We start from the raw sequence: 26,094 nt of genomic DNA, 5'->3' as shown, positions 1-26,094 counted from the left end.
CTGCGCCCACATGCTGTGTGCTGCGCCCTCTCCATCTCTCCTGCGCCCACGTGCTGTGTGTCGGGCCCCCTCCGTCTTTCCTGTGCCCACGTGCTGTGTAGTGGGCCCTCTCTGTGTCTCCTGCGCCCACATGCGGTGTAGGGAGCACTCTGCCTCTCCTGCGCCCACATGCTGTGTGGCGAGTCCTCTCCACCTGTCCTGCGCCCATGTGCGGTGCAGGGAGCACTCTCTGCTTCTCCTGCGCCCACGTGCTGTGTGTGGTGGGCCCTCTCCACCCGTCCTGCGGCCACGTGCTGTGTGATGGGCCCCCTCCACCTGTCCTCACCCCACATGTGGTGTGGGGTGAGAGGTGGGGCGTGCCCGCCTCCCTGGGTGATGAATGTAAATTTATATGGTGGCTGACCACGTGAGGCTGTGACACCCGATGGGCCAATGCTAGGTACACCACAGCGCACGATCGCTAGGTATTACTGCGTCTCCGGTCGTAGTGATGCGCCGCAGACACGCTCACATTATCGCAGTAAGTAAAGCTCGTGTTTCGCCGTTGCGGTGGGAACTTGACCAGCGTGAACCTCTTAGGATGAAGTGTTTGCATAACTCAAATGGGAGACCGTCTGAGACGCTGCGACCAGAGCGCCAGGGATCGCGAGCCGTAGAGGCGCTAATTGTCAGCTGCATAGGGTGATGGGGGTGTGAGCGCAGTACACGGAATCGCCACCTCGCTGACCGCCCAGTTGGTAGATGAGTGTCGTGTCCAGTAATGTGTGAAGAGACTGAACCCGGGAGGCGACAGACGCAGCTTGCAGCTTGTGTAACTACTAGTGTAGAATTTGCCCTCTTTCGCTGTCTGTTTTGCCGCCGTTCCTCCTTGAGCGCGGCCTCCATCCTGCAGCGGCTCGTGTTGGAACGTGATATGAAATACCTCCGACAAGACCGGGCGGTCCTCAGACGCAGGCTGGTGCGCGCAGCTCTTGTTGGGTCACACATCTACTCCCAAAACGTGGTCACCGCCTCCCGCCGCTCAGACATGATGTCAGAGATTGGTTGAGGAGGCTGGCAGGAAATTGGTAAGAAGCGCCTAAAGGCTTGTGTATGGGGGCAAATTCTCTGCAACCTACCCTGCTATTCAGACTGTACCGAGCACTTCTCACTGCCCTATAGGGGCAGTATACCACCTGGTGAAAAATGGTGGGTCGGGGCACGGATTGCGTTATTAATATATCGGATATCAATTGCTGTGCGCTTTTCTGAGAAAAGTAATAGGACCCCGGAGCAAGAATCCCAAGTAGTCGTTATGTCCATCTGTTAATACTTTGCAGGTCTCCTTTGGTCCCAATGGCATCAGATACTCGCCGTGGTATACTCTCTAGTCATGTATAAAATACTTCAGCTGGTATTTCCCTCCATTCATCCTGCAAACGTCTGGCCAGTTCTCTCAGCGAAGATGGACACTGTTGATACTTCCAGTTTGCCTCAGCGACGTCCAGTAGGGTTCGGGTGTGAATCTGTGCAGGCCGATCCGATCGTGAAACATCTGCATCTTCAAACCAACGTAACCCAGCGGACCGAGACCATGTGATGTAAAATACCCCGCGACCATAAAGGAAGCTCCGCCGTGCACATTCAGGCGGGTGGCGTTCCCTGGGCTCCTCCGCACTCAGGGACGGCCATCTGATTTGAGGATGGAGCAGCGTGATCCGTCACTCCATAGAACGTTCTTCCATTTCTGAAATGTCCAACTATGGCGCTCCTCACACCGTTGTGTCTGCGGGCTATGTAGCATGGTGTATGACACGTGACATGCTAATGACACACAACAGGGGGGTTCAAGGACATCAGATAGGATAGAGAGTAAAGTGCAGCGAGGCGAACACCTATACTGTGGCACGGGGAAATGTCACGATGGGTGGAAGGCGCTGCAGTGTCCGCTAGAGCCCATCTCTAAGGGCGCAGCCCCCCTAACATCCTGGCTGCGGAGCTGTGAACCGCTTGGTTTGGATAGTTGAGTGGTGTAAGGCTGCGATGTTATTGTGATCCCTACTGGTCGCCAGTGCAGCCGTGTACTTGGCTCATCATACGTGTTCTAGAAGGCCTTGACAGGCCGTGCATGACAGGCCGTACTGAAGCCCCACAGATCTGCGTTGGAGGGTTCTCACGGCCCTCCATGATCTATTTCGGTTCGAATTACGGATACAAATAACCCATTGAAGTCACTGGGCGCATGACCGCGCTCCACGCATTAGGGAATCAATTGGACCTGCGGGCATGTTATAACGTGTGCAGAAAAAACCTGCAACCAGGCCAGAACGCAGCGTTCATAAATACTCCGTATGTTCACAGCCCAGCGCTGAGGACACGGGTGTGAATGAGCCTGAAAGGATCACACTGCAGCGCTGACGGGCAGAGAAAATCCACATTAAATAGTCCCAAGTCAACTATGCTTTTGGGCACGGAATGTGTCGGCATGCACATCCCAAACGAGCAGCCTGAAGCCCCGCAGGCGTCCCACACAAGTAGCCTGAAGCCCCGCAGGCGTCCCACACAAGTAGCCTGAAGCCCCGCAGGCGTCCCACACAAGTAGCCTGAAGCCCCGCAGGCGTCCCACACAAGCAGGCCGGAGCCCCGCAGGCGTCCCACACAAGTAGCCTGAAGCCCCACAGGCGTCCCACACAAGTAGCCTGGAGCCCCGCAGGCGTCCCACACAAGCAGGCCGGAGCCCCGCAGGCGTCCCACACAAGCAGGCCGGAGCCCCGCAGGCATCCCACACAAGTAGCCTGAAGCCCCGCAGGCGTCCCACACAAGTAGCCTGAAGCCCCGCAGGCGTCCCACACAAGTAGCCTGAAGCCCCGCAGGCGTCCCACACAAGTAGCCTGAAGCCCCGCAGGCGTCCCACACAAGTAGCCTGGAGCCCCGCAGGCGTCCCACACAAGTAGCCTGAAGCCCCGCAGGCGTCCCACACAAGTAGCCTGAAGCCCCGCAGGCGTCCCACACAAGCAGGCCGGAGCCCCGCAGGCGTCCCACACAAGTAGCCTGAAGCCCCGCAGGCGTCCCACACAAGTAGCCTGAAGCCCCGCAGGCGTCCCACACAAGTAGCCTGGAGCCCCGCAGGCGTCCCACACAAGTAGCCTGAAGCCCCGCAGGCGTCCCACACAAGTAGCCTGAAGCCCCGCAGGCGTCCCACACAAGCAGGCCGGAGCCCCGCAGGCGTCCCACACAAGTAGCCTGAAGCCCCGCAGGCGTCCCACACAAGTAGCCTGAAGCCCCGCAGGCGTCCCACACAAGTAGCCTGAAGCCCCGCAGGCGTCCCACACAAGTAGCCTGGAGCCCCGCAGGCGTCCCACACAAGTAGCCTGAAGCCCCGCAGGCGTCCCACACAAGTAGCCTGAAGCCCCGCAGGCGTCCCACACAAGTAGCCTGAAGCCCCGCAGGCGTCCCACACAAGTAGCCTGAAGCCCCGCAGGCGTCCCACACAAGCAGGCCGGAGCCCCGCAGGCGTCCCACACAAGTAGCCTGAAGCCCCGCAGGCGTCCCACACAAGCAGGCCGGAGCCCTGCAGGCGTCCCACACAAGCAGGCCGGAGCCCCGCAGGCGTCCCACACAAGCAGGCCGGAGCCCCGCAGGCGTCCCACACAAGCAGGCCGGAGCCCCGCAGGCGTCCCACACAAGCAGGCCGGAGCCCCGCAGGCGTCCCACACAAGCAGGCCGGAGCCCCGCAGGCGTCCCACACAAGCAGGCCGGAGCCCCGCAGGCGTCCCACACAAGCAGGCCGGAGCCCCGCAGGCGTCCCACACAAGCAGGCCGGAGCCCCGCAGGCGTCCCACACAAGCAGGCCGGAGCCCCGCAGGCGTCCCACACAAGCAGGCCGGATCCCCACAGGCGTCCCACACAAGCAGGCCGGAGCCCCGCAGGCAGTATGTGGGGGACGAGGGGCGGCCATCGTTTATGTAGGAGCACCGCAGCCAGTATGTGGGGGACGAGGGGCAGCCATCGTTTATGTAGGAGCACCGCAGCCAGTATGTGCGGGACGAGGGGCGGCCATCGTTTATGTAGGAGCACCGCAGCCAGTATGTGCGGGACGAGGGGCGGCCATCGTTTATGTAGGAGCACCGCAGACAGTATGTGGGGGACGAGGGGCGGCCATCGTTTATGTAGGAGCACCGCAGACAGTATGTGGGGGACGAGGGGCGGCCATCGTTTATGTAGGAGCACCGCAGCCAGTATGTGGGGACGAGGGGCGGCCATCGTTTATGTAGGAGCACCGCAGCCAGTATGTGGGGACGAGGGGCGGCCATAGGTTATGTAGGAGCACCGCAGCCAGTATGTGGGGGACAAGGGGCGGCCATCGGTTATATAGGAGCACCGCAGCCAGTATGTGGGGGACGAGGGGCGGCCATCGTTTATGTAGGAGCACCGCAGACAGTATGTGCGGGACGAGGGGCGGCCATCGTTTATGTAGGAGCACCGCAGCCAGTATGTGCAGGACGAGGGGCGGCCATCGTTTATGTAAGAGCATCGCAGCCACTATGTGCGGGACGAGGGGCGGCCATCGTTTATGTAGGAGCACCGCAGCCAGTATATGGGAACGAGGGGCGGCCATCGTTTATGTAGGAGCACCGCAGCCAGTATGTGCGGGACGAGGGGCGGCCATCGTTTATGTAGGAGCACCGCAGACAGTATGTGGGGGACGAGGGGCGGCCATCGGTTATATAGGAGCACCGCAGCCAGTATGTGGGGGACGAGGGGCGGCCATCGTTTATGTAGGAGCACCGCAGACAGTATGTGCGGGACGAGAGGCGGCCATCGTTTATGTAGGAGCACCGCAGCCAGTATGTGGGGGGATGAGGGGCGGCCATCGTTTATGTAGGAGCACCGCAGCCAGTATGTGGGGGGACGAGGGGCGGCCATCCTTTATGTAGGAGCACCGCAGCCAGTATGTGGGGGGACGAGGGGCGGCCATCCTTTATGTAGGAGCACCGCAGCCAGTATGTGGGGGGACGAGGGGCGGCCATCCTTTATGTAGGAGCACCGCAGCCAGTATGTGGGGGGACGAGGGGCGGCCATCCTTTATGTAGGAGCACCGCAGCCAGTATGTGGGGGGACGAGGGGCGGCCATCCTTTATGTAGGAGCACCGCAGCCAGTATGTGGGGGGACGAGGGGCGGCCATCCTTTATGTAGGAGCACCGCAGCCAGTATGTGGGGGGACGAGGGGCGGCCATCCTTTATGTAGGAGCACCGCAGCCGGTATGTGGGGGACGAGGGGCGGCCATCGTTTATGTAGGAGCACCGCAGCCAGTATGTGGGGGGACGAGGGGCGGCCATCGCTTATGTAGGAGCACCGCAGCCAGTATGTGGGGGACGAGGGGCGGCCATCGTTTATGTAGGAGCACCGCAGCCAGTATGTGGGGGGACGAGGGGCGGCCATCCTTTATGTAGGAGCACCGCAGCCAGTATGTGGGGGGACGAGGGGCGGCCATCGTTTATGTAGGAGCACCGCAGCCAGTATGTGCGGGACGAGGGGCGGCCATCGTTTATGTAGGAGCACCGCAGCCAGTATGTGCGGGACGAGGGGCGGCCATCGTTTATGTAGGAGCACCGCAGCCTGTATGTGCGGGACGAGGGGCGGCCATCGTTTATGTAGGAGCACCGCAGCCAGTATGTGCGGGACGAGGGGCGGCCATCGTTTATGTAGGAGCACCGCAGCCTGTATGTGGGGGACGAGGGGCGGCCATCGTTTATGTAGGAGCACCGCAGCCGGTATGTGGGGGACGAGGGGCGGCCATTGTTTATGTAGGAGCACTGCAGCCAGTATGTGGGGACGAGGGGCGGCCATCGTTTATGTAGGAGCACCGCAGCCAGTATGTGCGGGACGAGGGGCGACCATCGTTTATGTAGGAGCACCGCAGCCAGTATGTACAGGATGAGGGGCAGCCATCGTTTATGTAGGAGCACCGCAGCCAGTATGTGGGGACGAGGGGCGGCCATCGTTTATGTAGGAGCACCGCAGCCAGTATGTGTGGGGGACGAGGGGCGGCCATCGTTTATGTAGGAGCACCACAGCCAGTATGTGGGGGACGAGGGGCGGCCATCGTTTATGTAGGAGCACAGCAGCCAGTATGTACAGGATGAGGGGCAGCCATCGTTTATGTAGGAGCACCGCAGCCAGTATGTACAGGACGAGGGGCGGCCATCGTTTATGTAGGAGCACCGCAGCCAGTATGTACAGGACGAGGGGCGGCCATCGTTTATGTAGGAGCACCGCAGCCAGTATGTACGGGATGAGGGGCAGCCATCGTTTATGTAGGAGCACCGCAGCCAGTATGTGCGGGGACGAGGGGCGGCCATCGTTTATGTAGGAGCACCGCAGCCAGTATGTACGGGATGAGGGGCGGCCATCGTTTATGTAGGAGCACCGCAGCCAGTATGTGGGGGACGAGGGGCGGCCATCGTTTATGTAGGAGCACCGCAGCCAGTATGTGCGGGACGAGGGGCGGCCATCGCTTATGTAGGAGCACCGCAGCCAGTATGTGGGGGACGAGGGGCGGCCATCGTTTATGTAGGAGCACCGCAGACAGTATGTACGGGACGAGGGGCGGCCATCGTTTATGTAGGAGCACCGCAGCCAGTATGTACGGGACGAGGGGCGGCCATCGCTTATGTAGGAGCACCGCAGCCAGTATGTGGGGGACGAGGGGCGGCCATCGTTTATGTAGGAGCACTGCAGACAGTATGTACAGGACGACTGGCGGCCATCGTTTGCCCCACACTCATCCTGTGTAAGTGGGCCGGTGGTCTTTGTACAGTGACCCCTTTGAGAGGTCTTGATGCGGTCTTCCCAGGATTGGATGCGTTCAGACTCATAGGTGCGTTGGGGGCAAGGCGACTCTCTAAGCTCCGATATGGCGTCGACTGCAGCTCTGGGCCGGGTGTGTAAGGGATCCCCGTCCTGTGCCTCGTACCTGACGGTCATCCTGCCTCCCCTTGGCCATTGCTGACATTGTGACATTTCTATCCTGGGGGACCCGGGGGCCCACAATGAGGGAAGAGAAAGGCAAATGCTTGACTCAACTTTCTCAAACTTCTGCAAGCGCTGCGGAATAAGTTGGCGCTATACAAATAAAGATTATTAGTACTTCCAAGCGATCTGCAGGATTCTGGGAAAGCTGTGTGCCTTCGTTGGGCGGTCTGTACTGTAGGGGAGCCGGTGGAGACGGAGACGTTCTCAAACTGGGGCAACAACTAATGTAGCTGTCGACGGTGGGGCAAGCGGGGCCGCAATGTATCCCACCCCTCGTGTGCGCCCAGTGGCGGTATTCATACGGGGCGCCCTTCAGCACTAACGTGTATTCCATGTTGTTCTTGCAGATGGGGAGGAGGAGCAGCGCGCAGTCCCACCAGTCCGTGTAGCTCAGGTGAGCGGTGGTCCCACGTGCCATGATATTTGGTGGCCTGCGGGGGGCGTCAGCAGCTGCCAACCTGCTGTCCGAGCTGCCATCTTTATGTAGCCCCCCTCGTTGTGTACTTCATGGGAGCAGCCATCTTGGATGGGGCTGCCTCACAAGAGCTTGCGCATCCCTTGTCACATTGCGCGGGGGCTTTATAGCCCGACGTCCCGTTTACGGTATAGATGGCGGCGGACGCTTCTTGGGTCATCGGACAAATTAAGCCGCCTCTAGATGATCCTAAGAGTAAGAGGATTTAAAGAGAATAAGCACAAGGTCAGTGGCGATTCGGCGGCGCAGAGCGGTCGGGTGGTATTGTATACCCCCGTGTAGTTCCTCTATATCCCCTCCTATCTCTGGGGCGCGGCACATCCTGCTTCCGTCTCGCTGTGCTGTTTGCTCTCCCGGGGGCTTCGGTGCCTGGGGTCAGCGGGGCATGGGTCATTCATGGTGGACTGGGGGGTCCTTGTAATCTCCCAGCCATAGTTTCATGGCAGTAAAGTGTACACTATAGGTGGTCTCGGCTATTTCGAGGTGTCCTGATCACCGCCAGGACTGCAGCCGCAGAGTCAGAATAACCTTGGGGATGCCGGCTGTTTACTGATGATCCCAGAGATGAGCGGCCTTTACAAGGAGCAGCGGCGCCATCTGCTGGGGACAGGACAAGATGCACCCAGCCCACCGCCTCTCACACTGACTATAGAGGCAAACCCATAGAAGGGCGAGCAGCGGGGAGCAGTTTTGTACAAACTCCATTGTTATAGACCTTTCCAGCTGTCATCTGTAACGCTGGGGGAAAATGTGTAAGCTAAGGGGGTCCGTAACACTGGGGGAAGGGGGTCCGTAACACTGGGGGAAGGGGGTCCGTAACACTGGGGGAAGGGGGTCCGTAACACTGGGGGAAGGGGGTCCGTAACGCTGGGGGAAGGGGGTCCGTAACGCTGGGGGAAGGGGGTCCGTAACGCTGGGGGAAGGGGGTCCGTAACGCTGGGGGAAGGGGGTCCGTAACGCTGGGGGAAGGGGGTCCGTAACGCTGGGGGAAGGGGGTCCGTAACGCTGGGGGAAGGGGGTCCGTAACGCTGGGGGAAGGGGGTCCGTAACGCTGGGGGAAGGGGGTCCGTAACGCTGGGGGAAGGGGGTCCGTAACGCTGGGGGAAGAAGGGGGTCCGTAACGCTGGGGGAAGAAGGGGGTCCGTAACGCTGGGGGAAGAAGGGGGTCCGTAACGCTGGGGGGAAGAAGGGGGTCCGTAACGCTGGGGGGAAGAAGGGGGTCCGTAACGCTGGGGGGAAGAAGGGGGTCCGTAACGCTGGGGGGAAGAAGGGGGTCCGTAACGCTGGGGGGAAGAAGGGGGTCCGTAACGCTGGGGGGAAGAAGGGGGTCCGTAACGCTGGGGGGAAGAAGGGGGTCCGTAACGCTGGGGGGAAGAAGGGGGTCCGTAACGCTGGGGGGAAGAAGGGGGTCCGTAATGCCGGGGTGGGGGGAAGAAGGGGGTCCGTAATGCCGGGGGGGAGGGGGAGAAGGGGGTCCGTAATGCCAGGGGGGAAGAAGGGGGTCCATAATGCCGAGGGGGAGAGTCTGTAGTGCTGGGAGAAGTGTGTAATACGGAGTTCAGCTCTTGCTGCACCGTGGGCCTTGAATCTATTACCGCCCTACTAGGATGAAGTGCTGAAGCTGTTGCCCCCGTTTGTGCTTTGTTTTGGGGTTCAGGGGTGCAGTTATTGCCCCAGTAACCTCCCCCTGATTTTGTCTTGCAGCTTCTGATGTTGGTTCATGATGAGCGGATTAGGTGAGAACTCCTTGGATCCTCTGTCTTCAGACTCCAGGAAGAGGAAGCCATCGCTGTGTGACACCCCCGGCCCCAGGTAAGGTCCCCTCTACAAGCCTGGGGGCTGCAATGTTGTCCTGCCGGCCCTGAATGGGGCCAACTACAATTGCAATCAATGAGGTTAATTTTCCAAACTTAAAATCTTTCAGCTTTTTACAACAAAACAATCAAACAAGAAGAATGTAAATGGCTGAACGCAACTAGTAGAACAAGCGGTTTGTCCAAGTTCACCACAGAATGCCACCATCGGGTGTTATTACATGAGCCCCAATACCAGGGAGCTCGGCAAATGTCAGGCACACGTGAGTGCTAGCGGCACCCACTGGGGCTTGTGTGATGGCCGCCCTGCTGATTGCTGCAGAGTCACAGTTATTCATTCCCTGAACAGGATCCTTCATGAGAGCACATTTGCAAGTTGGGTCTTGTTGCAAGCGCACCTGAGGCCACTAGTCAAGGCCTTCATTAGTTGCATCAGGTGTACTTGAGCTAAACACATAACATATCTGGACTGGCGAGGCCTACACGCCCAACAGTTGTCACAGCAATTGTCGTTTACTTGCCCGGCCTTTCTATACAATAATAGGCTTGTTTAAGCGTTTACCCCGGATGACTGTCGGTCCATGTAAAGTCCCATAAGTGAAGAGATGGGTCCAAAAAGTTATAGAAGAGATCACTGCCATGTACAAGCAAGGAAAAGGGTACAAAAGGATAGAAAGGCGCTGAATGCTCCTAGAGATACGGCTGGAAGCAGCTCATGAGTTCAATGTCACGGGGACACTGGCTGCACTACCTGGACGTGGCAGAAAGAGGGCGCTATCACCGGCTGCCCCCAGATCCCTGAGGAGGCAGGTGGTCAACAATCCATCAGTGACTGCAAAATGCCTGCAGCGGGATCCGGTGGCGGCAGCACTGAGGGTTCTGTTTCCAGGCGCATACTGAACCCTGCAGTGAAACCTGCAGGAGGGGAAGATGGAGTCCATCACGTATCAGGGAGTCCCAGGGGAACACATCATGGCTTCCAGGAGGAAGCTGAAGCTCGGGCGTCATCGGATCTTCCAACCGGACCCCAAGTCCAGGAAGATTCCGGAGTGGCCGCCGCAGTCACCTGACCTGCACCCCATACAAGGGATGTGAAGGCGGCTGCAGGACACAAACCCAAGAATATTAGAGCTGGCGGCCATTGGCCATGAGGAACGGGGTAGGAGTCCTCAGGAACGCCGTCGGGTCATACATCACGTCTGCAGCCGGTCAGAACAGAGAAAGGGTCTCCACTAAGTACTAGAGAGGCCGGGCATGAAGGGGGCAATCCTGAGACCGCGGCAGCCAGGAGAAGGGGCGTCTTGTGGTGAAACCGCTTGATGGATTAGTTGTGTTGGGCGATTTACATTCTGCTTTTTTGCAAACGGCTGAAACTTTGTAAATTTGGCAAATAAACTGAATTTGTAAATGGGGGGGGGGATTTTGATTGCAGCTGTATATGTGGCCCCCAGAGGCGTAACTATAGAAGATGCGGTTGCACCTGGGCCCAGGAGCCTTAGTGCCATATGGGAAGCCCAGTACTACGGATAAATGGGGGCCCCATTGCAGGTTTTGCATTGGGGCCCAGGAGCTTTAAGTTACACCTCTGGTGGTCGCTGATGTGGATAGTGGCTCCAGAACAGCAGAGGATGCTGGGTCGTCAGTAGTGCAGCCTCAGGTATTCTCTGCAATTAGAAAGAAGATGAGACTCTTTGACATTAGAGCTTAATTCAGTTTTTAGAGGGGTAAATGCAGTGTTTGGTTATGAGGGCGGGGCTTCACCACTGACCACTCCCACTCTTAGGAAGTTTATTCTTGGTACTGAGAACTTCTTGCTCCTCCTGTGGCAGACTTGTGTCTGTCTTCTGTAATGCATGTGAAGTGTTGATGGTTCGCTGATCTCCTTCTCTTCCAGTTTGACCTGTAGCGGTGAAAAGAGGCGACGCGAGCAGGAGAGCAAGTACATCGAGGAGCTGGCCGAGCTGATCTCAGCGAACCTCAGCGACATCGACAACTTCAACGTCAAACCGGACAAATGTGCAATCCTGAAGGAGACGGTCAGGCAGATCCGTCAGATCAAGGAGCAAGGTGAGCACCGAGGACAGCCTGAGACGTCGCCTCCTGCTGGTGAGGGCTATAGGCTGCGCTCGTTCCTTGCCTTGTGGTTACTGCGCTCGGACCTCCATTGTCAGATGTGATTGCCCCCAGACTGGACCTTGTGACGTGCGTCGCTCCGCTCTTGGGCTGATGCTCTGTTCTCCGTGTATTACAGGAAAAGCTTCCTCCAACGATGACGACGTCCAGAAGGCAGATGTGTCCTCTACGGGCCAGGGGGTCATAGATAAGGATTCGCTGGGGCCGCTCCTCCTGCAGGTGAGTAGGATCATGTGTTCGCGGAGGGGAGACGGGCTGGAAGCACCCCACATCCTCAGATTGGGAGACCACCGCTGGGCTGCCTTCTGTACACCCCAACCCCCGTCATCTCCGCTTCAGAAACGGACATCATTTCTGCCATTGGTGCCGATCCGCAGCGGACTTCACTAATAGCGAAAGGGTGAAATCTGCACCAATGGCACGGATGTTGATAGGGTTTTTGTGTTGCGGATGTTCCGTGTGAACGCACCCTTCCACTGTTGGTGATGTGCTTCACTCCATCCTTCTCGTAGCCCCTCCATGATAAAGGGGTTTTTCAGACTTTGGTGACCTTGGAGGCAATGCGGGAGCAAAATAGCCTTTAAAAGCTAAATCTCTGCTCCCCTGAGCGCTGCCGCTCTTCTGTTTACTTTGGCGGTCACGTAGGTTGTTTACCCATGTAACCACTGCAGCCAATAGAAGGCCCAACAGGGCCGTCATCAGTGGCATCCCGTAAACCTGCTGGGGCTCCTCCATCAGAATGCCTTTTAGCCATGTGACGTCACCTGTCAGGCGGTGCTCCGGTGCCCTTGGGGTCGGACATCCCCTTTAATGTGACCTGTGGTTATTGGTGGTTGCTGTATTTAGTGCTTTGTGGTGGGGTCAGTGGGATGCTGGGTGAGAGCGCCACCGTCTGTCACGCTGCTGTCCTCTGTCTCCAGGCGCTGGATGGTTTCCTCTTTGTGGTGAATCGGGACGGTAACATTGTGTTTGTGTCGGAGAACGTCACCCAATACTTACAATACAAGCAAGAAGATCTGGTCAACACCAGCGTCTACAGCATCCTGCACGATGACGACCGCAAAGACTTCCTCAAGAACCTGCCCAAGTCCACAGGTGAGGCTTACCTGCGGGGAGCCATCCTTCGCTGTCTGTACCCTCGCTGATCAGGTAGGTGCGCTCGGTCAGATGTTGTGCTCTCGCATTCCTACTGGTCTGTTTTCTATCGTCAAAGTTAATGGGGTCCCCTGGTCCAATGAAGCCCCCCGGCAGAAAAGTCACACGTTCAACTGCCGCATGCTGGTCAAGAATGCGCTGGATCACCTGGACGACGGCAGCGGCGGGATGGACCCACGGCAGAGATACGAGACCATGCAGTGCTTTGCACTCTCTCAGCCTCGTGCCATCATGGAGGAAGGTGAAGGTGAGTCCGGTGGTGTGTGCCCACCTTGTGGTGAGGAGGATGTATTACACCTGTCGCCCGCGGTCTCTGATTACTCTGTTTTTCATTAGATCTTCAGTCCTGCATGATTTGCGTTGCCCGACGAATTACAAATGTCGAGAGAGCGTTCACATCCAATCCTGAGAGTTTCATCACCAGGCACGACCTCTCGGGTGAGAGCGCTGTCCCCCGCCGTGTGTAGTCGACCGCTGTCCTATCATCGGACCGCACCCTTATCTGTACCGAACTCTTCTAACAGGCAAAGTGGTGAACATCGACCCCAATTCTCTCCGGAACTCCATGAGGCCGGGATTCGAGGACACGATCCGCCGCTGTATTCAGAGGTTCCTTTGTCATAGTAACGGACAGCCGTGGACGTATAAACGCCATTATCAGGAAGGTGAGTGTGACGTGGCAGGAACATCCACAGCTGCTGCCATGGAGGGCAGCAGACCCCAGCAGGGCTGTCCGTGTGAGCGGTGGCTTCTGGGTCCTCTGTGCGAGGCTGCAGCTTGTTAATGGGATGTCCTCTTGTCCACGCAGCATATGTCCACGGTCACTCAGAGACGCCGCTCTACCGCTTCTCTCTAGCGGATGGCACAATGGTCACGGCACAGACCAAGAGCAAATTATTCCGAAATCCTGAGCCTCATGGCTTCGTATCCACTCATTTCCTGCAGAGGTAAGTACTGCCGCTGGAGGGTGCTGATGTAGCTATCGTTAAAATGTCCTCCGACGCAGGAACTAGTTGTATAACGCATCCCTTTCCAAGAGCGGTTTAGTCCTCGTATGTCACGTGACTCCATTGTCTGCTATTGCTGTTTCAGGGAGCAGAATGGATACCGGCCGAATCCCAATCCTATGGCCCAAGGAGGTCGTCCGCCCTTGCAGTCAAATCCCGCTGCCGGCACTGCTATGAATGTCACATCTGCTCAGGCTGTACCGCCACAGAACCGCAGTTATGGCATGGGGGAGGCCAACAACATGGCACCAATGCCTGGCATGAGATACGGATCAACCGGTAACATGGGGCCGGTGTCCCAAGCTCCAGGAATGGCCCAGCCCCCATACCAGAACAACAGTAACTATGGACTAAATATGAGCAGCCCCCCGCATGGGAGCCCCGGCATGAGCAGCAACCAACCCAACCTGATAATGTCACCCCGCAATCGAGGCAGTCCGAAAATGGGATCCAGCCAGTTCTCTCCTATTCCAGGTATCTCCCAACTTTGTATAGCTCCAGCGTCGTCTGTGGCGGTGTACATTGAGATGTCGAACACGTGAATACTGGGTAAAGTTAGATAAAAAGGCCCCCGATGGGAGTCCTTGAGTAACAACCACAAGTCCCAGCACACGTGTCATGTGGTCATCGCTGGGAACCCCCTGACCTCTTTGCTTTCTTACCCAGGGATGAACTCTCCTATGGGATCTTCCGGGAACGCCGGCGGCGGCAGCTTCTCCAGCAGCTCACTCAGCGCCCTGCACGCCATTAGTGAAGGAGTCGGCAGCTCCCTCCTGTCGTCTTTATCCTCTCCTGGTCAAAAAGCGGAGAGCGCCTCCAACATGAACCTGCCGCAGCAGAGTAAGATGGGGAACCAGGAGTGCAAGAGCCCCTCGGGGTTATTCTGTGAGCAGGTGGAGAGCTCTGTGTGTCAGTCCAGCGGGAGAGACCATCTTGGCGAGAAGGACGTCAAAGAGAACATCATGGAAGGCTCAGACGGGCAGCGGGCACAGGCAGAGAGTAAGGGGCACAAGAAGCTTCTGCAGCTGCTGACCTGCTCCACGGAGGAGCGCGGCCACGGCACCATGAGCAGCTCCAGCATGGACGCCGGCTGTAAAGATACCTCCACCAATGTTACCAGTCCCTCCGGAGTGTCCTCCTCTACCTCCTCAGGTGTCAGCTCCACCTCTAACCTGCATGGCTCCATGCTCCAGGAGAAGCACCGCATTTTGCATAAGCTCCTGCAGAACGGAAATTCCCCTGCTGAGGTCGCCAAAATCACCGCAGAAGCCACCGGCAAGGACAGCTTCATAGAGACGGTCAGCTCCGCGCCAGAAGCGACGGTGAAGCAGGAACAGCTGAGCCCCAAGAAGAAGGAGAATAATGCGCTGCTGCGGTACCTACTGGACAAGGACGAGGGCAAGGACTCATTGACCAAGGATGTGAAGCCCAAAGTGGAGCCAATGGACAGCAAACTCAGCCAGAGCAGCAGCAGCTCCAGTGTCCCAAGCTCCAGCCAAGAGAAGGACATCAAGATCAAGACAGAGCCTGCCGAAGAGGTAAGTGCATGTCAGTGACGGTCTGCGGTACCACGTCAGCGCCCTGCAGCACTGGAGTCACGGCTTGTTCACACTGCTACGTTATGGCAGTATTATAGAAGCTATATTCTCATACATAGGGGGCAGTATTATAGTAGTTACATTCTTGTACATAGGGGGCAGTATTATAGTAGTTATATTCTTGTACATAGGAGGCAGTATTATAGTAGTTATATTCTTGTACATAGGGGGCAGTATTATAGTAGTTATATTCTTGTACATGGGGGGCAGTATTATAGTAGTTATATTCTTGTACATAGGGGGCAGTATTATAGTAGTTATATTCTTGTACATAGGGGCAGTATTATAGTAGTTATATTTTTGTACATAGGGGGCAGTATTATAGTAGTTATATTCTTGTACATAGGAGGCAGTATTATAGTAGTTATATTCTTGTACATAGGAGGCAGTATTATAGTAGTTATATTCTTGTACATAGGGGGCAGTATTATAGTAGTTATATTCTTGTACATAGGGGGGCAGTATTATAGTAGTTATATTCTTGTACATAGGGGGCAGTATTATAGTAGTTATATTCTTGTACATAGGAGCAGTATTATAGTAGTTATATTTTTGTACATAGGGGGCAGTATTATAGTAGTTATATTCTTGTACATAGGAGGCAGTATTATAGTAGTTATATTCTTGTACATAGGAGGCAGTATTATAGTAGTTATATTCTTGTACATAGGGGCAGTATTATAGTAGTTATATTTTTGTACATAGGGGGCAGTATTATAGTAGTTATATTCTTGTACATAGGAGGCAGTATTATAGTAGTTATATTCTTGTACATAGGAGGCAGTATTATAGTAGTTATATTCTTGTACATAGGAGGCAGTATTATAGTAGTTATATTCTTGTACATAGGAGGCAGTATTATAGTAGTTATATTCTTGTACATAGGGGGCAGTATTATAGTAGTTATATTCTTGTACATAGGAGGCAGTATTATAGTAGTTATATTCTTGTACATAGGGGGCAGTATTATAGTAGTTATATTCTTGTACATAGGGGGCAGTATTATAGTAGTTATATTCTTGTACATAGGGGGCAGTATTATAGTAGTTATATTCTTGTACATAGGGGGCAGTATTATAGTAGTTATATTCTTGTACATAGGGGGCAGTATTATAGTAGTTATATTCTTGTACATAGGAGGCAGTATTATAGTAGTTATATTCTTGTACATAGGAGGCAGTATTATAGTAGTTATATTCTTGTACATAGGGACAGTATTATAGTAGTTATATTATTGTACATAGGGGGCAGTATTATAGTAGTTATATTCTTGTACATAGGAGGCAGTATTATAGTAGTTATATTCATGTACATAGGGAGCAGTATTATAGTAGTTATATTCTTGTACATAGGGGGGCAGTATTATAGTAGTTATATTCTTGTACATAGGGACAGTATTATAGTAGTTATATTCTTGTACATAGGGGGACGTATTATAGTAGTTATATTCTTGTACATAGGGGGCAGTATTATAGTAGTTATATTCTTGTACATAGGGGGCAGTATTATAGTAGTTATATTCTTGTACATAGGGGGGCAGTATTATAGTAGTTATATTCCTGTACATAGGGGGCAGTATTATAGTAGTTATATTCCTGTACATAGGGGGCAGTATTATAGTAGTTATATTCTTGTACATAGGAGCAGTATTATAGTAGTTATATTCTTGTACATAGGGAGCAGTATTATAGTAGTTATATTCTTGTACATAGGGGGCAGTATTATAGTAGTTATATTCTTGTACATAGGGGCAGTATTATAGTAGTTAAATTCTTGTACATAGGGGGCAGTATTATAGTAGTTATATTCTTGTACATAGGAGGCAGTATTATAGTAGTTATATTCTTGTACATAGGAGGCAGTATTATAGTAGTTATATTCTTGTACATAGGGAGCAGTATTATAGTAGTTATATTCTTGTACATAGGGGGCAGTATTATAGTAGTTATATTCTTGTACATAGGAGGCAGTATTATAGTAGTTATATTCTTGTACATAGGGAGCAGTATTATAGTAGTTATATTCTTGTACATAGGAGGCAGTATTATAGTAGTTATATTCTTGTACATAGGGGGCAGTATTATAGTAGTTATATTCTTGTACATAGGGGGCAGTATTATAGTAGTTATATTCTTGTACATAGAGGGCAGTATTATAGTAGTTATATTCTTGTACATAGGAGGCAGTATTATAGTAGTTATATTCTTGTACATAGGAGGCAGTATTATAGTAGTTATATTCTTGTACATAGGGGGCAGTATTATAGTAGTTATATTCTTGTACATAGAGGGCAGTATTATAGTAGTTATATTCTTGTACATAGGGGGCAGTATTATAGTAGTTATATTCTTGTACATAGGAGGCAGTATTATAGTAGTTATATTCTTGTACATAGGAGGCAGTATTATAGTAGTTATATTCTTGTACATAGGAGGCAGTATTATAGTAGTTATATTCTTGTATATAGGAGGCAGTATTATAGTAGTTATATTCTTGTACATAGGGGGCAGTATTATAGTAGTTATATTCTTGTACATAGGAGCAGTATTATAGTAGTTATATTCTTGTACATAGGGGGCAGTATTATAGTAGTTATATTCTTGTACATAGGAGGCAGTATTATAGTAGTTATATTCATGTACATAGGAGCAGTATTATAGTAGTTATATTCTTGTATATAGGGGGCAGTATTATAGTAGTTATATTCATGTACATAGGAGCAGTATTATAGTAGTTATATTCTTGTACATGGGAGGCAGTATTATAGTAGTTATATTCTTGTACATAGGAGGCAGTATTATAGTAGTTATATTCTTGTACATAGGGAGCAGTATTATAGTAGTTATATTCTTGTACATAGGGGGCAGTATTATAGTAGTTATATTCTTGTACATAGGGGGCAGTATTATAGTAGTTATATTCTTGTACATAGGAGGCAGTATTATAGTAGTTATATTCTTGTACATAGGGGGCAGTATTATAGTAGTTATATTCTTGTACATAGGGGGCAGTATTATAGTAGTTATATTCTTGTACATAGGGGGCAGTATTATAGTAGTTATATTCTTGTACATAGGAGGCAGTATTATAGTAGTTATATTCTTGTACATAGGGGGCAGTATTATAGTAGTTATATTCTTGTACATAGGAGGCAGTATTATAGTAGTTATATTCTTGTACATAGGGAGCAGTATTATAGTAGTTATATTCTTGTACATAGGGGGCAGTATTATAGTAGTTATATTCTTGTACATAGGGGGCAGTATTATAGTAGTTATATTCTTGTACATAGGAGGCAGTATTATAGTAGTTATATTCTTGTACATAGGGGGCAGTATTATAGTAGTTATATTCTTGTACATAGGGGGCAGTATTATAGTAGTTATATTCTTGTACATAGGGGGCAGTATTATAGTAGTTATATTCTTGTACATAGGGGGCAGTATTATAGTAGTTATATTCTTGTACATAGGATCAGTATTATAGTAGTTATATTCTTGTACATAGGGAGCAGTATTATAGTAGTTATATACTTGTACATAGGAGGCAGTATTATAGTAGTTATATTCTTGTACATAGGGGGCAGTATTATAGTAGTTACATTCTTGTACATAGGGGGCAGTATTATAGTAGTTATATTCTTGTACATAGGAGGCAGTATTATAGTAGTTATATTCTTGTACATAGGGAGCAGTATTATAGTAGTTATATTCTTGTACATAGGGGGCAGTATTATAGTAGTTATATTCTTGTACATAGGGGCAGTATTATAGTAGTTATGTTCTTGTACATAGGGGGCAGTATTATAGTAGTTATATTCTTGTACATAGGAGGCAGTATTAAAGTAGTTATATTCTTGTACATAGGAGGCAGTATTATAGTAGTTATATTCTTGTACATAGGGAGCAGTATTATAGTAGTTATATTCTTGTACATAGGGGGCAGTATTATAGTAGTTATATTCTTGTACATAGGAGGCAGTATTATAGTAGTTATATTCTTGTACATAGGGAGCAGTATTATAGTAGTTATATTCTTGTACATAGGAGGCAGTATTATAGTAGTTATATTCTTGTACATAGGGGGCAGTATTATAGTAGTTATATTCTTGTACATAGGGGGCAGTATTATAGTAGTTATATTCTTGTACATAGGAGGCAGTATTATAGTAGTTATATTCTTGTACATAGGAGGCAGTATTATAGTAGTTATATTCTTGTACATAGGGAGCAGTATTATAGTAGTTATATTCTTGTACATAGGGGGCAGTATTATAGTAGTTATATTCTTGTACATAGGGGGCAGTATTATAGTTGTTATATTCTTGTACATAGGGGGCAGTATTATAGTAGTTATATTCTTTTACATAGGAGGCAGTATTATAGTAGTTATATTCTTGTACATAGGAGGCAGTATTATAGTAGTTATATTCTTGTACATAGGAGGCAGTATTATAGTAGTTATATTCTTGTATATAGGAGGCAGTATTATAGTAGTTATATTCTTGTACATAGGGGGCAGTATTATAGTAGTTATATTCTTGTACATAGGAGCAGTATTATAGTAGTTATATTCTTGTACATAGGAGCAGTATTATAGTAGTTATATTCTTGTACATAGGGGGCAGTATTATAGTAGTTATATTCTTGTACATAGGAGGCAGTATTATAGTAGTTATATTCTTGTACATAGGGGGCAGTATTATAGTAGTTATATTCTTGTACATAGGAGCAGTATTATAGTAGTTATATTCATGTACATAGGAGCAGTATTATAGTAGTTATATTCTTGTACATAGGGAGCAGTATTATAGTAGTTATATTCTTGTACATAGGGGGCAGTATTATAGTAGTTATATTCTTGTACATAGGGGGCAGTATTATAGTAGTTATATTCTTGTACATAGGAGGCAGTATTATAGTAGTTATATTCTTGTACATAGGGGGCAGTATTCTAGTAGTTATATTCTTGTACATAGGGGGCAGTATTATAGTAGTTATATTCTTGTACATAGGGGGCAGTATTCTAGTAGTTATATTCTTGTACATAGGGAGCAGTATTATAGTAGTTATATTCTTGTACATAGGGGCAGTATTATAGTAGTTATTTCCTTGTACATAGGGGGCAGTATTATAGTAGTTATATTCTTGTACATAGGAGGCAGTATTATAGTAGTTATATTCTTGTACATAGGGGGCAGTATTATAGTAGTTATATTCTTGTACATAGGGGGCAGTATTATAGTAGTTATATTCTTGTACATAGGGGGCAGTATTATAGTAGTTATATTCTTGTACATAGGGGGCAGTATTATAGTAGTTATATTCTTGTACATAGGGGGCAGTATTATAGTAGTTATATTCTTGTACATAGGAGGCAGTATTATAGTAGTTATATTTTTGTACATAGGGGGCAGTATTATAGTAGTTATATTCTTGTACATAGGAGGCAGTATTATGGTAGTTATATTCTTGTACATAGGGGGCAGTATTATAGTAGTTATATTCTTGTACATAGGGGGCAGTATTATAGTAGTTATATTCTTGTACATAGGGGGCAGTATTATAGTAGTTATATTCTTGTACATAGGGGGCAGTATTATAGTAGTTATATTCTTGTACATAGAGGGCAGTATTATAGCAGTTATATTCTTGTACATAGGGGGCAGTATTATAGTAGTTATATTCTTGTACATAGGAGGCAGTATTATAGTAGTTATATTCTTGTACATAGGGGGCAGTATTATACTAGTTATATTCTTGTACATAGGGGCAGTATTATAGTAGTTATATTCTTGTACATAGGAGGCAGTATTATAGTAGTTATATTCTTGTACATAGGGGGCAGTATTATAGTAGTTATATTCTTGTACATAGGGGGCAGTATTATAGTAGTTATATTCTTGTACATAGGGGGCAGTATTATAGTAGTTATATTCTTGTACATAGGGGGCAGTATTATAGTAGTTATATTCTTGTACATAGGAGGCAGTATTATAGTAGTTATATTCTTGTACATTGGAGGCAGTATTATAGTAGTTATATTCTTGTACATAGAGGGCAGTATTATAGTAGTTATATTCTTGTACATAGGAGGCAGTATTATAGTAGTTATATTCTTGTACATAGGGAGCAGTATTATAGTAGTTATATTCTTGTACATATGGGGCAGTATTATAGTAGCTATATTCTTGTACATATGGGGCAGTATTATAGTAGCTATATTCCTGTACATAGGAGCAGTATTATAGTAGTTATATTCTTGTACATAGGGGGTAGTATTATAGTAGTTATATTCTTGTACATAGGGGGTAGTATTATAGTAGTTATATTCTTGTACATAGGGGGCAGTATTATAGTAGTTATATTCTTGTACATAGGGGGCAGTATTATAGTAGTTATATTCCTGTACATAGGGGGCAGTATTATAGTAGTTATATTCTTGTACATAGGAGCAGTATTATAGTAGTTATATTCTTGTACATAGGGGGCAGTATTATAGTAGTTATATTCTTGTACATAGGGGGCAGTATTATAGTAGTTATATTCCTGTACATAGGGGGCAGTATTATAGTAGTTATATTCTTGTACATAGGGGGCAGTATTATAGTAGTTATATTCTTGTACATAGAGGGCAGTATTATAGTAGTTATATTCTTGTACATAGGAGGCAGTATTATAGTAGTTATATTCTTGTACATACGGAGCAGTATTATAGTAGTTATATTCTTGTACATAGGGGGCAGTATTATAGTAGTTATATTCTTGTACATAGGGGGCAGTATTATAGTAGTTATATTCCTGTACATAGGGGGCAGTATTATAGTAGTTATATTCTTGTACATAGGAGGCAGTATTATAGTAGTTATATTCTTGTACATAGGGAGCAGTATTATAGTAGTTATATTCTTGTACATAGAGGGCAGTATTATAGTAGTTATATTCTTGCACATAGGGGGCAGTATTATAGTAGTTATATTCTTGAACATAGGAGCAGTATTATAGTAGTTATATTCTTGTACATAGGGGGCAGTATTGTAGTAGTTATATTCTTGTATATAGGAGCAGTATTATAGTAGTTATATTCTTGTATATAGGAGCAGTATTACAGTAGTTATATTCATGTACATAGGGGGCAGTATTATAGTAGTTATATTCTTGTACATAGGGGGCAGTATTATAGTAGTTATATTCTTGTACATAGGGGGCAGTATTATAGTAGTTATATTCTTGTACATAGGGGGCAGTATTATAGTAGTTATATTCTTGTACATAGGGGGCAGTATTATAGTAGTTATATTCTTGTACATAGGGGGGCTGTATTATAGTAGTTATATTCTTGTACATAGGGGACAGTATATAGTAGTTATATTCTTGTACATAGGGGACAGTATTATAGTAGTTATATTCTGGTACATAGGGGCAGTATTATAGTAGTTATATTCTTGTACATAGGGGACAGTATTATAGTAGTTATATTCTTGTACATAGGGGACAGTATTATAGTAGTTATATTCTTGTACATAAGAGCAGTATTATAGTATTTATATTCTTGTATATAGGAGCAGTATTATAGTATTTATATTCTTGTACATAGGGGGCAGTATTATAGTAGTTATATTCTTGTATATAGGGGGCAGTATTATAGTAGTTATATTCTTGTACATAGGGGGCAGTATTATAGTAGTTATATTCTAGTACATAGGAGCAGTATTATAGTATTTATATTCTTGTATATAGGAGCAGTATTATAGTATTTATATTCTTGTACATAGGGGGCAGTATTATAGTAGTTATATTCTTGTATATAGGGGGCAGTATTATAGTAGTTATATTCTTGTACATAGGGGGCAGTATTATAGTAGTTATATTCTTGTATATAGGGGGCAGTATTATAGTAGTTATATTCTTGTACATAGGAGGCAGTATTATAGTAGTTATATTCTTGTATATAGGGGGCAGTATTATAGTAGTTATATTCTGGTACATAGGGGCAGTATTATAGTAGTTATATTCCTGTACATAGGGGGCAGTATTATAGTAGTTATATTCTTGTACATAGGGGGCTGTATTATAGTAGTTATATTCTTGTACATAGGAGCAGTATTATAGTAGTTATATTCTTGTACATAGGGGGCTGTATTATAGTAGTTATATTCTTGTACATAGGGGGCAGTATTATAGTAGTTATATTCTTGTACATAGGGGGCAGTATTATAGTAGTTATATTCTTGTACATAGGGGGCTGTATTATAGTAGTTATATTCTTGTACATAGGAGGCAGTATTCTAGTAGTTATATTCTTGTACATAGGGGGCAGTATTATAGTGGTTATATTCTTGTACATAGGGGAGCAGTATTATAGTAGTTATATTCTCATACATAGGGGGCAGTATTATAGTAGTTATATTCTCATACATAGGGGGCAGTATTATAGTAGTTATATTCTTGTACATAGGGGGCTGTATTATAGTAGTTATATTCTTGTACATAGGAGCAGTATTATAGTGGTTATATTCTTGTACATAGGGGGCAGTATTATAGTAGTTATATTCTTGTACATAGGAGGCAGTATTATATTAGTTATATTCTTGTACATAGGAGGCAGTATTATAGTAGTTATATTCTTGTACATAGGGGGCAGTATTATAGTAGGTATATTCTTGTACATAGGGGGCAGTATTATAGTAGTTATATTCTTGTACAAAGGGGGCGGTATTATAGTAGTTATATTCTTGTACATAGGGGGCAGTATTATAGTAGTTATATTCTTGTACATATGGGGCAGTATTATAGTAGTTATATTCTTGTACATAGGGAGCAGTATTATACTAGTTATATTCTTGTACATAGGGGGCAGTATTATAGTAGTTATATTCTTGTACATAGGGGGCAGTATTATAGTAGTTATATTCTTGTACATAGGGGACAGTATTATAGTAGTTATATTCTTGTACATAGGGGACAGTATTATAGTAGTTATATTCTTGTACATAGGGGGCAGTATTATAGTAGTTATATTCTTGTACATAGGGAGCAGTATTATAGTAGTTATATTCTTGTACATAGGGGACAGTATTATAGTAGTTATATTCTTGTACATAGGAGGCAGTATTATAGTAGTTATATTCTAGTACATAGGGGGCAGTATTATAGTATTTATATTCTTGTACATAGGGGGCAGTATTATAGTAGTTATATTCTTGTACATAGGGGGCAGTATTATAGTTGTTATATTCTTGTACAGAGGCAGCAGTATTATAGTTGTTATATTCTATAGGGGGCAGTATTATAGTAGTTATATTCTTGTACATAAGGGGCAGTATTATAGTAGTTATATTCTTGTACATAGGAGCAGTATTATAGTAGTTATATTCTTGTACATAGCAGCAGTATTATAGTTGTTATATTCTTGTACAGAGGCAGCAGTATTACAGTAGTTATATTCTTGTACATAGGGGGCAGTATTATAGTAGTTATATTCTTGTACATAGGGGGCAGTATTATAGTAGTTATATTCTTGTACATAGCAGCAGTATTATAGTTGTTATATTCTATAGGGGGCAGTATTATAGTAGTTATATTCTTGTACATAGGAGCAGTATTATAGTAGTTATATTCTTGTACATAGGAGGCAGTATTCTAGTAGTTATATTCTGGTACATAGGGGGCAGTATTATAGTAGTTATATTCTTGTACAGAGGGGGCAGTATTATACTAGTTATATTCTTGTACATAGGGGCAGTATTATAGTAGTTATATTCTTGTACATAGGGGGCAGTATTATAGTAGTTATATTCTTGTACATAGGGGGCAGTATTATAGTAGTTATATTCTTGTACATAGGGAGCAGTATTATAGTAGTTATATTCTTGTACATAGGGGGCAGTATTATAGTAGTTATATTCTTGTACATAGGAGGCAGTATTATAGTAGTTATATTCTTGTACATAGGGGGCAGTATTATAGTAGTTATATTCTTGTACATAGGGGGCAGTATTATAGTAGTTATATTCTTGTACATAGGGGGCAGTATTATAGTAGTTATATTCTTGTACATAGGGGGCAGTATTATAGTAGTTATATTCTTGTACATAGGGGGCAGTATTATAGTAGTTATATTCTTGTACATAGGATCAGTATTATAGTAGTTATATTCTTGTACATAGGAGGCAGTATTATAGTAGTTACATTCTTGTACATAGGGGGCAGTATTATAGTAGTTATATTCTTGTACATAGGAGGCAGTATTATAGTAGTTATATTCTTGTACATAGGGAGCAGTATTATAGTAGTTATATTCTTGTACATAGGGGGCAGTATTATAGTAGTTATATTCTTGTACATAGGGGCAGTATTATAGTAGTTATATTCTTGTACATAGGGGGCAGTATTATAGTAGTTATATTCTTGTACATAGGAGGCAGTATTATAGTAGTTATATTCTTGTACATAGGAGGCAGTATTATACTAGTTATATTCTTGTACATAGGGAGCAGTATTATAGTAGTTATATTCTTGTACATAGGGGGCAGTATTATAGTAGTTATATTCTTGTACATAGGAGGCAGTATTATAGTAGTTATATTCTTGTACATAGGGAGCAGTATTATAGTAGTTATATTCTTGTACATAGGAGGCAGTATTATAGTAGTTATATTCTTGTACATAGGGGGCAGTATTATAGTAGTTATATTCTTGTACATAGGGGGCAGTATTATAGTAGTTATATTCTTGTACATAGGAGGCAGTATTATAGTAGTTATATTCTTGTACATAGGAGGCAGTATTATAGTAGTTATATTCTTGTACATAGGGAGCAGTATTATAGTAGTTATATTCTTGTACATAGGGGGCAGTATTATAGTAGTTATATTCTTGTACATAGAGGGCAGTA

At 47.1% G+C, this 26,094-nt stretch overlaps 1 protein-coding gene across 3 annotated transcripts in view; it reads left to right on the top strand.

The window, feature by feature from the left end:
• NCOA3 (nuclear receptor coactivator 3) overlaps positions 1–26,094 on the top strand; it is a 98,652-nt gene that overhangs the window by 33,285 nt on the left and 39,273 nt on the right. For 2 of the 3 annotated variants that reach the window (XM_066586975.1, XM_066586973.1), the window contains exons 2-12: positions 7,364–7,410; positions 9,196–9,303; positions 11,200–11,372; positions 11,557–11,657; positions 12,359–12,533; positions 12,652–12,840; positions 12,930–13,031; positions 13,118–13,258; positions 13,402–13,540; positions 13,686–14,074; positions 14,267–15,138. In XM_066586975.1, the coding sequence (XP_066443072.1) occupies positions 9,212–9,303; positions 11,200–11,372; positions 11,557–11,657; positions 12,359–12,533; positions 12,652–12,840; positions 12,930–13,031; positions 13,118–13,258; positions 13,402–13,540; positions 13,686–14,074; positions 14,267–15,138 (2,373 nt within the window). In that variant the 5' untranslated portion in view covers positions 7,364–7,410; positions 9,196–9,211. The remainder of the gene's footprint in view (positions 1–7,363; positions 7,411–9,195; positions 9,304–11,199; positions 11,373–11,556; positions 11,658–12,358; positions 12,534–12,651; positions 12,841–12,929; positions 13,032–13,117; positions 13,259–13,401; positions 13,541–13,685; positions 14,075–14,266; positions 15,139–26,094) is intronic. The other variant, XM_066586974.1, reaches the window with a different exon arrangement.

Source organism: Eleutherodactylus coqui, chromosome 13 (assembly GCF_035609145.1).
Source record: "Eleutherodactylus coqui strain aEleCoq1 chromosome 13, aEleCoq1.hap1, whole genome shotgun sequence".
Classification (NCBI taxonomy): Eukaryota; Metazoa; Chordata; class Amphibia; order Anura; family Eleutherodactylidae; genus Eleutherodactylus; species Eleutherodactylus coqui.
The sequence above is the reverse complement of the archived record's forward strand: the minus strand, read 5'-3'. Positions and strand labels throughout refer to the sequence as shown.